Source organism: Notolabrus celidotus, chromosome 6 (genome assembly GCF_009762535.1).
Source record: "Notolabrus celidotus isolate fNotCel1 chromosome 6, fNotCel1.pri, whole genome shotgun sequence".
Classification (NCBI taxonomy): Eukaryota; Metazoa; Chordata; class Actinopteri; order Labriformes; family Labridae; genus Notolabrus; species Notolabrus celidotus.
The window spans coordinates 9469026-9483179 of NC_048277.1; the positions used below are offsets into that span (position 1 = coordinate 9469026).

General features: G+C 41.5%; 1 protein-coding gene across 1 annotated transcript; it reads right to left on the reverse strand.

Annotated features, from left to right (window-relative positions):
• Window positions 1-10375: 10375 nt before the first annotated feature.
• On the reverse strand, window positions 10376-13659 carry LOC117815104 (cytochrome c oxidase subunit 8B, mitochondrial). The gene is made up of 2 exons (XM_034686801.1): window positions 13431-13659; window positions 10376-10690 (listed from the first exon to the last, which is right to left on the reverse strand). The coding sequence occupies exons 1-2, from the start codon at window positions 13536-13538 to the stop codon at window positions 10595-10597; spliced, it is 204 nt and encodes a 67-aa protein (XP_034542692.1). The 5' UTR covers window positions 13539-13659; the 3' UTR covers window positions 10376-10594.
• Between the last annotated feature and the right edge of the window lie 495 nt (window positions 13660-14154).

The window sequence follows — 14154 nt, forward strand, 5'->3', positions numbered from 1 at the left end:
TCATTGGTCAATGACGTCACCGTCAGTAAGTGCAGGAGGAGCATAGACTGTATAGGGGGGACCTCTGCAGGACTGCATGCGAAAAAACACCGACAGTCTGCATTTCTTCAGGAAACAACATTACTGTAAAAAATATCAGGACAGGAACGCATATTTTAGTGCCACACAGGAGAAAAAACAAACGAGAAAAACGAGGAGCATGTTTTCGTTTTTTTTTTAATTTAAACCTAAAACTAAAAAACTAAAAGAAATGTAACTTTTTTTGTTTTCGGGGTTGAGAGCATGGACTGTATAAAATAGTTTGAGAGACCACCAACATTAAAATATATCGCTTGTTGTTTTTGTCCATTTGTAATTTCAAATTTTTCGTCAGGAATAAAGTAGGGACGAGGGACGGTCACGAGACACATGCCGAAGGTAAAATCTTCAACAGAAGATAGATAGATAGATAGATAGATAGATAGATAGATAGATAGATAGATAGATAGATAGATAGATAGATAGATAGAAATGCTTTACTTTGACTTCAGTACTTCATAAAATTATATATATAAATGTATACATACATACATACATACATACATACATACATACATACATACATACATACATACATACACACACATACAATAACCATAGCAATAACAACAATAATAATAATAATAATAATAATAATAATAATTAAGAGTGAAAAAAAAAAGAAGGTGACAATAATAAAATAAAACAATAACTGAAGAGGAGATGGGTCTCCTTGGTCAAACCTTGTATGCGACAGTAAGCGGGTTATCTCATATTCAAACAATCAGGGTTGTAGAAATAAGACAGGACATGGGTCAGGCCAAGAACCAAGCAGCACAAAGTAAGGCTTCATTGGGGAATAACTGGGAAGTTAATTGTCTTAGCATGATCCAGGAAAGGGTCCCACATCTTATGAAACCTCTCAGAAGAGCCCCTTACTGTGTATCTGATCTTTTCTAGTTTCAGGTTGTTAAATACTTCCTTAATCCAGAGTGTGGGAGGGCGGGGCTGATGATTTCCACTTCAATAAAATGAGCCGTCTTGCCAACGTAACGAAAGCTATCAAATCAGCTTGAAGTTTAGACAGAGGTAAAACAGAGACACCGAACAAAGGGGTCCTTAATTATTTATGGTAAAATTAAAGCCTCTGAAAACGTAAATGGAATATTTAAAATTCATATAGAATATCAAAATTGAATGTGTAATCAAGCTTCAACAAAAATCTGAGTGGAAATTAACATCCATAACCATGAAAAAACTTTTCAAAAACAGCTTATTTTCCAGTTCAGAGCATTTCTCAGGACTGTGTGGGCTTGGCCACTAACTCTTTGATTGACAGGTCAAGAGAGTTCACAACCTGCATGTTTGAGCTGTCTGACTCTGAATCTAATTATATAAAAACTCTAGAATCTGAAAATTATTCATTTCAAAGGGTCTCTGAGTGCTGACTTGCAAAATACTTCAGAATCAGAACTTATGATTGCTGCAACCTTGTCTTCTTCTGGTCATAAAAGTTGCAAGGGCTGCTGGCTTTTGTTTGTTTGATACCACAGCTTGATGCTGTTTTGTTTTTACGGGGATTTCCAATGCATGTTTCCCTTCATATTTACAGAGATTTTCGCCGGACACAAAACGTATGTGGCGGAAAAATTGTCTCCCTGGGTCGGCCGTACCCATTCAAACTCTGACAGTGTCGCCCAGTCAGGATTGTAACTAGTATATCGTTTTATTCGTGCTGGTTGCTTGCATGTATTTGCTCCATCTCCTTCCTCGTCAGTCGTCTCTCCTCCCATTTCAAATGGAGACGCCAAAAGTTGGTGCAAAAGAAGACATCAGTCAATTCAGCTTGCTGTCTCTCTTGGGTCAAGTTTCCCTCCCTGCTTGAGCCGCTTTGAGCGCTAGGGTGCATGCATGTGACATTCGCATAGACGGGAAGAAAACAGAGACAATTTTAAATAGCCACAGAATCATGGGGGACCTTTCTAGACTACAGAAAGCAGGAAATCAAATTAGGTTTTTGTATTTTCCCCCAAAAAACAAGACAAATTGTTTCCCGGGAGAGATTTTTATTTTCCCAGGACAGCTGGTGAAAAAAGAGAACAATTCTGTGAAAACTGGGACGAGTGGCAACTCTAGATGCCAGGAGCAGCGGAAACTAAAGTGCAGAAGCTCAGCTCTGGGTGTCAAACTTAGCTGTTTGGCTAACCCCTGAGCTGTTTTGGGAAAGTTAGTGAACCTGTCCTGGGGATAGTTAGTGAACCAGTTCTGAGGGAAATGAGCGGCGCATAATGCAGGACTGCTTTAGCCACTTGGTCGCGGCTCAACTCAACCGCGTCCCAAAGTTTCCCCAAATCCACCGCAGTTAGGAAAATAGAGGAATGACAAAAAGCTGTCATCTTCACCGTCGGATGTGCAGACAGGGACACACGAGCACAGCGGTGCAAAGAGCAGGGAGATAGCTATACAGATACAGACAGTACGTGATTAGCAAACAAGCTAACAGCTAAGACAACACTGAGGGGAGCTGGCTGAGACGTCAGGCGACGGTCTGAGCAGGAGTGGAGTAGTTTTGTTGAACATGTGTGCACGTTGTTGGCCCCAATTCTTTTGTTGGCAGCTCGAGAATGAACACCGGAGAATTTGTTCAGGTCTCAGAAAACATTTATTCTGGTCACCTATAAAGAAGTACAGCACTGGTCTCAAAATGACAGTGCTCCAGCAGGAAATCAGCAAAATGAGCCCAGAGTCCTGGATACCATAATCTTATATACAGTATCATCTTCGGAGGCGTACAGCTGGGTGTCAATACGCAGCCGTCTCCTATTGGTCCTAATTTCTAACACGTATGTACCAAATGATACACGTCTTCCAGACAAACTATCTGTTGTTCACTATTGTTCATTATGAATATGATGTGTGTGTGTTGTTTCTCAGCCTGTAGCTGTCCTTGAAGCAGAGCTGATAACCACGAGTTCCTCCCTCTTATCATCTGACTGTAACACAGTGCTCTCAGTTGACCTACTTATAGTACACCTTGAGATAACATAATACAATGAGGCCTTTACTGGCCATAATATCTCTATAAAGTATATAACTATTTCTAAAGGCTATAACATATTAACAAATTAGTCAAATAATCACAATGTGACTCAGTGTTTCATTTATGATTGGTTGGATATTTGTTACATAATAAATATCTAGGTTAAACCAAGCGGCAACCTCTTGTCTAAAAATATGTAGCCCATGCAGAAGTGTTATAAACTGCAATTCATCGAGAATCCGCTTGAGGCTGGCTGCAGAAACATCGGAAACCACATGGACACCAATTCAAAAAAGACGATCTTTGCAGCAATAATAAACATGTTTACAGCCTAGTTAAAAAAACGGCTTGGCTCTACGTAGCTAATTTCTCTACCAGCACACACTGTAAGGGGAGTGAATTTTTTCTAATGCAACGGTTCAGAAAATGTTAAGATTACGATTTTTTTGCCCAAATAAGGACATGACTGACTTGACTGACAGGCGGTAACACATAGCTGTTGGCTAGGAGGCTCAAACTCCGCCCCTTTGCGTCACACTATGCCTGGTTGAGTTCAGCATTACCAATATGGCTGCCGCCGACAATTGGCTTCAAAACAGCAGTCAGGAACAGATGGGTGACGTCACGGATACTACGTCCATTATTTATACTCTCTATGGGTTAAACCAGCTCCCTTAAAACCCAGTGTGAAAACCATAGACTGTATAAAATATGGACGTATTATCCATGACGTCACCCATCTGTTTCTGAGACCTGTTTTGAAGCAAATCAACGGCAGCAGCCATATTGAAAATGCAAAACTCAACCAGGCAGAGTGTGACGTAGTGTGATCCTCTTAGCCAACAGCTATGTTTTCCCGACCGGGAGTCACGTCAGTCATGTCCTTATTTGGGCAAAACTCGTAATCTTAATATCTTCTGAACCATCACGTTAGAAAAAAATTCACCCACTGTACAGTGTGTGCTGATAGAGAGATTAGCTTAGTAGGGCCAAGCCGTTTTTTGAACCAGGCTGTAAACATGTTTATTGATGCTTCAAAGATCGTCCTTTTCCCATTCATGTCTATGTGGTTTCCGGTGTTTCTGCAGCCAGCCTTAAGCGGATTCTCGATGTATTGCAGTTTATAGCACTTCCGCATGGGCTTCATCGTTTGAGACCTGAGGTTGCCATTTGGTGAAAACGTGTTAAAAAACGTATTAAAACATTTTTGAAAAATGGATCAAAGTTGAGTTCTAATATTTTTACATAGTTTTTAGTCTTTACATATGGTCTGAAATATCATAGGTAGAAGGTTTTTGTTGATTTGGGTTACCAGAGGCTTTATGTGCAAACTCTGGTCTTAAAATATGAAGGAAGTGTAAAAAACTGCAGTTTCTTGAGTGTCCACCAAGGCTGCCTGCAGAAAAACAATAAACAACATAGACACCCATTCAAAAAAGCAGACCTTTACAACAGAAATAAAAATGTTTACAGCCTAGTTCTGTAATTATATTTTCAATTCCTTTGTGTTCAACTACTTGAGATGCCCCACCTCCTGCTTTCTCACCAAGATACCAGGTCCTTTTGTGTTTTACATTCTGATGTCTAGACCTCTTAAATCTCCCACCTGGATACAAAACCCTGTCCCGTTGCCGATACCTGCAGCAGATAAAAGAGTGGGAAGAAACTCTGATGAGGGTTGCCGATACCTGCAGCAGACAAAAGGTTGTGAAACATGCCTTAGGGGGCGTTCCTCAGGTATAAATGTTTAAGTCTCCCCAATGTACGGGGTCTTTCTTCATTCGGACCGCTCGTGTGTTGATTGACCTTTTCTTTGCAAAGAAATATAAAGCCTTGTCGGCTGGCCAAAGTCTCTGTTTCATTCTTCACCAGTAGCAGAAAACTTCCACAACACTACTCTTTGGAAAGTACTCTGATAACATGTAATCTGAATGCTTTTGGGAGAGTACTCTGATAACATGTAATCTGATCACTTGAGGAACAGTAACAGGATGGTATTCTTTCTGATTAGTTTGGGGAAAGAACTCTGATCATTACAGGCATGTCAACTGTGCGGTTGTTAGCACGGACAATCTTCAACGTAATAATTCTTGGTTCACATCCTGGACTGAGGCTTTCCATTTGAGGAAAAAATTTTCCAGACTGTCTAACGTGTTTTTAAAGTATCCTAATAAAATGTTCAAATGAAAACACCTAAATCTCAGTAAGATAAGCACTGCCAGGCAGGCCTGTGGTGAGGTGGTTGGTACTGTGTAGTGTAAGGTGGTGTAAGGCGTGATGTAGTTAATGGTTCAAATCCTTGACAGAGACCTATTTGGTGGTAAACATGAAATGTTTTCATCACAAAGGAGACGAGTTGTGCTTTTAAAGTACCATTATGTTATAAATGACAAGACCAAAGGTGCATTTCGACCAAGAGTTCCGGGGTCTTTTATCCCCCAGAACTTCTTTACCCTGAACTAAAAGGTTCTGTGCCCCCCATTGTTGTCTGCATTTCAAATCGGGTAACAAATTAGGCCAGTGATGTATGGAGGGGAAAAAAAGTAAATGCACTACACCACAAGACCAGTAGAGGGCAGTAAGACAAGGACAAACATCATTAATCACAGATGACACCATAGAAACAAACGGACAGGCAGGTATCATTATGAGCAACACAACAGTTAGCCTGTTTGAAGAGACTCAGATGGCGCTGTTTTAGATGGTGCTATATTTCATCACAGATGTATTCACTGAATCAACACGTGAGAGGAGATAAGCGAGAGTAGCAAAGATGTTTCAACACGGCTTTAAAATCCTTTTTAACTGAAAAAGCCATGGCAGAGATCGGCCAGTGTTTTGGTTTAAACCGCGACCCTGTTTACTGCCGACCTTCAGCCGTATGCATCCCTCATAAATGTCTTTAGACAATCATTCAATACTTATCTGATCAGTATATTGAGTCTTGAAACTCCCTCTGTGTTTCAACAACTGTGGAAACTCCACAAACACCGTTTCATTCAGCTGAAGGTCTCCAGTTAACAGGGTCATTTTTAAAACCGTAATACCGGGAGAGACGCGCCTGAGGATTTAGGCTATAGTTATCGCTTTACTGTGACACTTGATCAAGATTTACTTACCTGCTGTTGTTGTTCCGCTACAGTAACTGCAGTTTGTTTCAACGGTTGGTCAGTTCAGAGACGATTAGGCACGAAAGATAACAACGTTACAACCCCTGCATCAAAATTGGTGCTTTCCTCTGATTGGCTGCTGGAAGTGTAAACGTCATATCTGCAACAATGTTTTGGTTAGTTTGGACCATAGACTGTAAAAATATGGGTGTATTATCCGTGACTTCACCCATCTGTTTCTGAGACCTGTTTTGAAGACAATCGTCGGCAGCAGCCATATTGGAAATTTGGAACTCAACCAGGCAGAGTGTGATGTAATGTGAGCCTCTTAGCCAACAGCTATGTGTTCCTGACCGGGAGTCACGTCAGTCATGTCCTTATTTGGGAAAAAACTCGTAATCTTAATATCTTCTGAGCTGTTGCGTTAGAAAAAAATTCACCCACTGTACAGTGTGTGCCAATAGAGAAATTAGCTTAGTAGGGCCAAGCCGTTTTTTGAACCAGGCTTTAAACATGTTTATTTCTGCTGTAAAGATCATCTTTTTTGAATTGTTGTCTATGTGGTTTCCGATGTTTCTGCAGCCAGCCTCAAGCGGATTCTCGATGTATTGCAGTTTATGACACTTCCGCATGGGCTTCATCGTTTGAGAAGCGGCAACCTCTGGTCTAAAAATAGGAGTCCAATGCGGAAGTGCTCAGATATTGAGATTACGAGTCTTCCAATGAGAGGCACAGCTGACTGCAGAAACACTGTAGCTGTTGGCTAGGAGGTTCAAAGCCCACCTCTTTACGTAACAATCGCTTGACAGCAGCAATATGGCTGCCGTCAACGATTGGCTTCAAAACAGTACTTCAGAAACAGATGGGTGATGTCACGGATACTACGTCCATATTTTATACAGTCTATGGTTTGGACGTTATGGTCTACTAGTTAAGATGAACCTTACGTCTCTGTGGTGAAACCAAACTATGACACAACTTAAGTTACAAACTAACTAGTCTTACCTTTTGGTTTACTCTAACTTAGATCTTCAACACATCGCTGGAGCTGTGTGAAGTGCCCTCATGCTTCAAAAGCTCCACCATCATCCCAGTCCCAAAGAAACCCACCATCACAGGACTCAATGACTACAGGCCCGTCGCCCTGACGTCTGTGGTCATGAAGTCCTTCGAGAGACTAGTGTTGAGCCACCTGAAAGACATCACAGGCCCCCTGCTGGACCCCCTGCAGTTTGCCTATCGGGCAAACAGGTCGGTGGAGGATGCAGTCAATATGGGTCTGAACTACATCCTGCATCACCTGGACTCCCCCAGGACCTACGCTAGGATCCTGTTTGTGGACTTCAGCTCTGCGTTCAATACCATCATACCAGACATCCTGCACCAGAAACTCACCCAGCTCACAGTGCCGGCCTCCATCTGTCAGTGGATCACCAACTTCCTGACGGACAGGAGACAGCAGGTGAGGCTGGGGAGCATCAAATCCAGCACCCGGACCATCAGCACTGGCGCCCCACAGGGATGTGTTCTCTCCCCACTGCTCTTCTCCCTCTACACCAATGACTGCACCTCAGGGGACCCCTCGGTGAAACTCCTGAAGTTTGCAGACGACACCACCGTCATCGGTCTCATCCAGGACGGAGACGAGTCTGCTTACAGACAGGAGGTGGAACAGCTGGCCCTCTGGTGTAGTCAGAACCATCTGGAGCTGAACCCGCTCAAGACGGTAGAGATGACAGTGGACTTCAGGAGAAGCCCCCCCCCACTCCCCCCCCTCACCATCCTGAACAGCACTGTGTCTACTGTGGACTCTTTCAGGTTCCTGGGATCCACTATTTCCCGGGACCTGAGGTGGACCTCCCACATAGACACAATCAGAAAAAAGGCCCAGCAGAGGATGTACTTCCTGCGTCAGCTCAGGAAGTTCAACCTGCCTCAGGAGCTGCTGATCATGTTCTACACCTCCATCATCCAGTCTGTTCTGTGTACCTCCATCACTGTCTGGTTTGGCTCTGCAACCAAACTAGACAAACACAGACTGCAGCGGACTATAAGGACTGCAGAGAAAATCATCGGTGTCGATCTGCCCCCCATCCAGGACTTGTACCGGTCCCGGGCCAGGAAACGGGCAGGGAGCATTACCGCTGACCCCTCACACCCTGGACACAAATTCTTCAAACTCCTCCCCTCCGGCAGGCGCTACAGATCACTGTGCGCCAAAACAACCCGCCATAAGAACAGTTTCTTCCCCCAGGCTGTCACTCTGATGAACACTAAACCATAACAGTGTCATACCTGTCAGATAAATACTCTCTGTAAATATACATGTAGATATACAATGCAACAATTCTCAAGCAGAATTCCATATTTCTATTTTTTGTATTATTTAACTTCTATTTTATAATGTAAAACTACCTCTGCAACTCACCACTGCACTTTATCATATTATTTTAGCCTGTACATATTAGTCAAGCTATTTGTTGTTTCTTTGTATTTATAGCTAAGGTTATTGTTATTATATTTTCATTTTATTTTTTTATTGTAGTTCTTATTCTTATTCCTATTCTGCCTTGTACAAAGAGAGCACAGTTTACCAAAGTCAAATTCCTTGTGTGTTCAAGCATACTTGGCGAATAAAGCTGATTCTGATTCTGATTCTGATTCTTAGGAAACAACTTAAGCACAGCTGGTGCAACAGGCTGCAGGTCACTAGCTACATAGTGGCATGGCACTATGGAAAGCCGTTTGAGCATTTATTCCATTATCCTTGATATCAAGCATTAGTTTCTTGCACTAGTAAGATCCTGGACAGAACTAGTTAACCCTTACTAGTTGACTAGCAGACAGCAAAAACTCCTACATGTTGACTAGTAAAGGCCAAAATCTTTACTAGTGTTACTACTGGACTTTTGGTTGTCACTAGTTAACTAGTTACAATTTTGAGCCTTACTTGTGCACTAGTCTGTCAAAAAATATTTTACCTAGTGTTACTAGTGGACTTTTTTGTCATTACTAGTAAACTAGTAAACTTTTTGTAGGCTTACTTGTTAACTAGTAATGTTAAAATTCCTCTCACTAGTAACACTAGTAAAGATTTTGGCCTTTACTAGTCAACATGTGGGAGTTTTTGCTGTCTACTAGTCAACTAGTAAGGGTTTCAACATTCAACTGGTTAAGCTGTCCAGGATCTTACTAGTGCAGGAAACTGACGCTTGATATCAAGGACATGGAATAAATGCTCAAATGGCTTTTCATATAGCACAGGCCACTTTTCGATCTCTGCACTGCTATCGTTCTCGGCTGGGCTGCACACATCAGTCATATTGTCATTGTTGTGTCAGCGTGTGAGAACTTTATGAACAAAGAGTTGGTCACTGGTCACTGACTTAACAACAAAGACACGGTGTGACTTTGTTATTAAGTGATCAGTGATTACTTTAAATCTGTGCCTCTTAAACTTTGAAACTGTTGACTAACAATTCCAAGTCAGTGACCTCTATCGTGTCTAGCAGCTGTTTTATCATCAGTTTTAGACTCGCTGACACAGCTACACTTGTAAACACTTGCTGAGAAGCAGGAGACGAGGAAATGTTACAAGGAAAACTAGATGGCAGGATCAAGCCACATAGGTGATTAAACTGATGAGAGATTAGTGGATTAAACTTTGAATCTGTGTCGTCTCTGTCTGGAATAAACTGGATTAGCAGGGTGACCTGCAGATGAACCGCTGAGACAGTGTACATGAAACACTGTGATGTTGGTGTTTTTATCTGAGGCAGTGAAAACAAAGGACCTTATTTACCATCACTTTAATAACTTTTCCAGTATTTTTTATTCATTAACATAAAAAGTCGATGCAAACAATCTAATGTTGGCCATAGTATTTGAGTCGTTTCCAGTCGAAACCTCTCATTTCACTTTGATAGGTTGGTTCATGTTTTATTGTCTGAAATTTCTCACAGGTTGTCTAAGTAAAAAAAAAAAGCTAAAGTATAGACTACAAAGTTTTCAGTTTCCAATCTATATATTACCAATAATGTGATTTAAACCTTGAATAACAAGGTGCAAGTGCATTGCATGTATCTGGGTTTACTCAGATCACATTGATGATGTAGATTTCTCAAAACCTTATAAAATATGATGACTCTGGCTGTATAGGGTTAAAGATTAGAGGAAAATCTGCAGTCAAAGAGCACTCGATCAGCTGTTTGATTTACTGAACATGTATTTATTGATAAGAGGTCAATAGGTGCACAGGTGAACATTTCCACAGGTCAGAAGTGCAGGAACAAATCAGAAAGCAAAACTGACATCTCGTCTCAACAGCTGAAGGAGTGAGAGAGACTGGCCGTCTGGTCGGCATCTTCATATGGGCCGGAATGATACTCCCTCCTCCTCTTCCTCCTCCTCCACCACTCCTTCATCTCTACTGCTTCTTCTTGTAGTCCTCCAGGTGAGACAGGATCCAGCCGGAGGGACCCAGGATGGTCACAAACATGACTGACATAGCTATGGCCTGCTCCTGTGGGGCACACACACATGAAGAGAGAGTTAGTTCAGTATCACACAGCATGGGAGGCAACTTTTATGTATTACCAATGCTCAAAATAATAACTTTCAATGATTAGGAGGAAGGAAATGTTCGTGTTGGATGTTTGTGGTGAATTCAGCTCCAAACGAACAGACAGAAGCAGAGGTAGAGCAGCAGCTCCTGTGTCCTGTGAGGTTACACTCCTGTTTCTCTCAGTGTAGTCTGGTGTGTGTATAGAGAATAGTCAGAATGGTATTTTTTTTTATCTTGTCTTTTGTCCATATTCGGTCATAATTAACTGAACTCTGTGGTTTTCTTTGGCATGAAGAAAAATACTTCTCTAACAGTCTGTAGCCTGTAAACACTCAGCTGGTTTGAACTTTGCTCGTCTATTTTTCAGGACTCAGAAATTCCTTAGAGAATCCAAGTCCAAGCAACATCTCAACCATGCTGGTTCTCATGAAATCTGTATGAGCTGGATGAGAGTGTTCTGCAGTCATTTCCATTAGTAAGGCTGACAGCATTAATGTGCTATCTTACTATTATCATTAACTTATTATTCCCCTTTTAGCACACCGTAGTTAAACCATGGCTGCGTCTCCCTTCATAGGTAGTACTTTTAGTTTGAGCTACCACCTACGAGCTAAAGCATACAGGTGCAGCTAATCAGACTGATGTCAGCCGGCGACCACATCACAGAAGCTGACAGAGCGCTATTTAGGAGAGAGAGAGTCACCATAGACCTGAGGAAGGGACTCAATCAAAGAGGTTAACTACAGGAATGCTGAAACTGACTGCAGGTCAGTAAACACAGGGATGACCCGGGTCTAAAGGCTGGTTAATACTTCTGTGTCGAATCGAGGCTACGCCGTCAGTCTCCGTAACACTTTTTCAATGCAGAAGCCTACGCATGTAGCCTGATGTGAACCTCCTCCAAAATGTAATTAGCACCAAAACAACACGGACTGCAAGCCCTATGATTGGTCCGCTGGAGAGCTGATTGGACGATTTGTAAATGCACTGCTGAATATTTCTTAATGTGTGACATTGTTATCCTTTAAAATAATAAACCCTGTATCTGACAGAATAAACTCTCTGAAGCTGTCTCCTCCCTTTGAGTCTTGGTTTTATTTAATAATAAATCTAAAAGTCAAGATCATAAAGAAATTTCTTTGCATTCATTTGATTCCCAAATTAAATTGTTTTACATTGTTAATACAGACTTAGAAACCATATTAAAGTTAAACATAAAGGAATTTAAACTTGTCATAAAAATGTGATTAATCATTAACTATTGAAATTCTACAAATAATCATGATTTAAAAAAAAAAAGGTTTAACAGACATATTCTATATTGCACTAGTAAAGCATGCACTATGAATGAACACTTTTAAAATAGTTTATTTATAAAGGATCCATTTATGTTGTCACAATGAGCACCCTGCTGTGAGTATTCATGGATTATCAGGCCGTGGGACACAGACTATTATGTGTTTTTTTCTTTTGTCATTTTAATCTCAAAATTATTGTTTGTGTTTTTGAGTCCTTTTTAATATGATCGACTCGTCAGCAAGAAATGTAAATAAGTCAAACAGAGGTTCAGTGAGCCTTGTACTGAAAACAATGCACACAGTATGCACAGCTTATACTTTATTTATAGTCATATATTCAGTTGCTATTTAAAATCTGTAAAAATGTTTAAAAATAAAACATATACATATTTAAAATGAAATATGTTCCTTAATATGTCCGCACTGGATGTGCATTCAGGACCTTATCCACCATCATCGTATGCAGCTGCCTGAACAGTCTCTTTTGTCTTATGTGTTGTCTTGTTTATGTGAATCACTTCTTTAGATCTGGTCCATGAAAAACAACATTGTTCATAAGTGGTAACAGAACGCAGTGCCTCATTCGACCCCTGTTCCCCTACTATAACCCTGGGCCCAGGTGAGCTAAGGTTGAGTTGTTATTGATCTTGACTTTGCAGAAAAACACTAAAAAAAAAGCTATCTCTCTTTAGGTAGGCCAAACACAGGCCATGCTAGTGTTATTAATAAACTCAATAACACCATAATTAATCAGCTCTGTTACTTTAATACAGGGTCATAGGTAAATATCTTTGGTGAAGTCTCATTTATAATATGGGTGACCGATCTGCATGAAGGTCAGTCAGTTGGCACCTGATCAACAGGACGCCATGCGTTCACACAACTAGACGACACAATATGAAACACACTGCAATAATAATGTAGGTATAAAGGCAAGCAGCGTTTAAAAAGTGCTATCAAGTAAAACAGAATCAGCTGAGGTTATTTCTCAGGATAAAGTCTGACATGTTTTTCTGTCTGAGCTGGCAGAGTTGTGTACGTGTTCGGATAAGGCGGAATAATGGCGAGATACTGACGCAATATCGAAAGTGTATTAAAAATAAACAAGCTTGATCACCATCAGAATCAGCATGGTGCAGGAAAATGCGTCATTAAACCATATTAATGATTATTCAACATGAAAAACTCGACAGGCGCCGCAGAATAAAGTTTGGCGCAGTTAAATTGAAGTGCGGGTGCTGCAGGATTATGCGCCGTCATGTGAGGTCACATCAGGACACGGAGACATGAGGGCTTCCAGGGAAACATTAATAGACTGTAGGGCTCAATATGTGTGGACCCTAGAGGATGAGGGGACCAGCTGCGGTCTTCAGAACACAGAACAGTGGACATAGACTCACCCCTACAGTGATGTTGTGTTTTGCAGGTTTTGAGGCGACGTTGGCCACAGGCACCAACTGAGTCCGGAGCGCGCTCCTCAGCAGCCTGGAGGCGGCGGGCAGAGACATACCGACGGTGTAGAGGGACACAAGCAGAAGGACTAACGTTAATGATCCAGTTTTGGCCTCACTGTACGCTTTTATGTACGTGCCCCGCTCAGACTGTGCGTGCGTGAGTGTGTGTGCGTGTGTACGACAGAGGGAGGGGGGTGACGTTGACAGCCTTCAGGCGTCGGAATTTAATTGGCCATCTCACCTCCGGATATCTGACACCGTGACCGCGAGCGCGGGACGTGTCCTGATTTCACCCCGCGTGCACTGTTGTAAACATAAATACTATTATTTATACTATTACATACACTAATAACATAGACTGCTCTAGTAAGGATAGGGTCCTATTGTAAGTCAAATTGTAAGTTTGAATATCCAAAATGATATAATGATGACTGAATACTGCCACTGAAGTGCCATAAGATGATCAGTTTTATGTTTTATGCTGTCCCAGACTCTCAAGGAAATTAGATTGAGACACCTTCCTGTTTAGTGACATGCATGGACACGTTTTGTGACCCTTAGGCTAGCAGAGCCAAGGAGAGTACAATAAATAACTAGATGTTAAGATAAGTTTGGGCTTGGTAGTAGGCTATGTCATTGGTTCGCAGACCTATAAAAGGTGCTGGTCAAC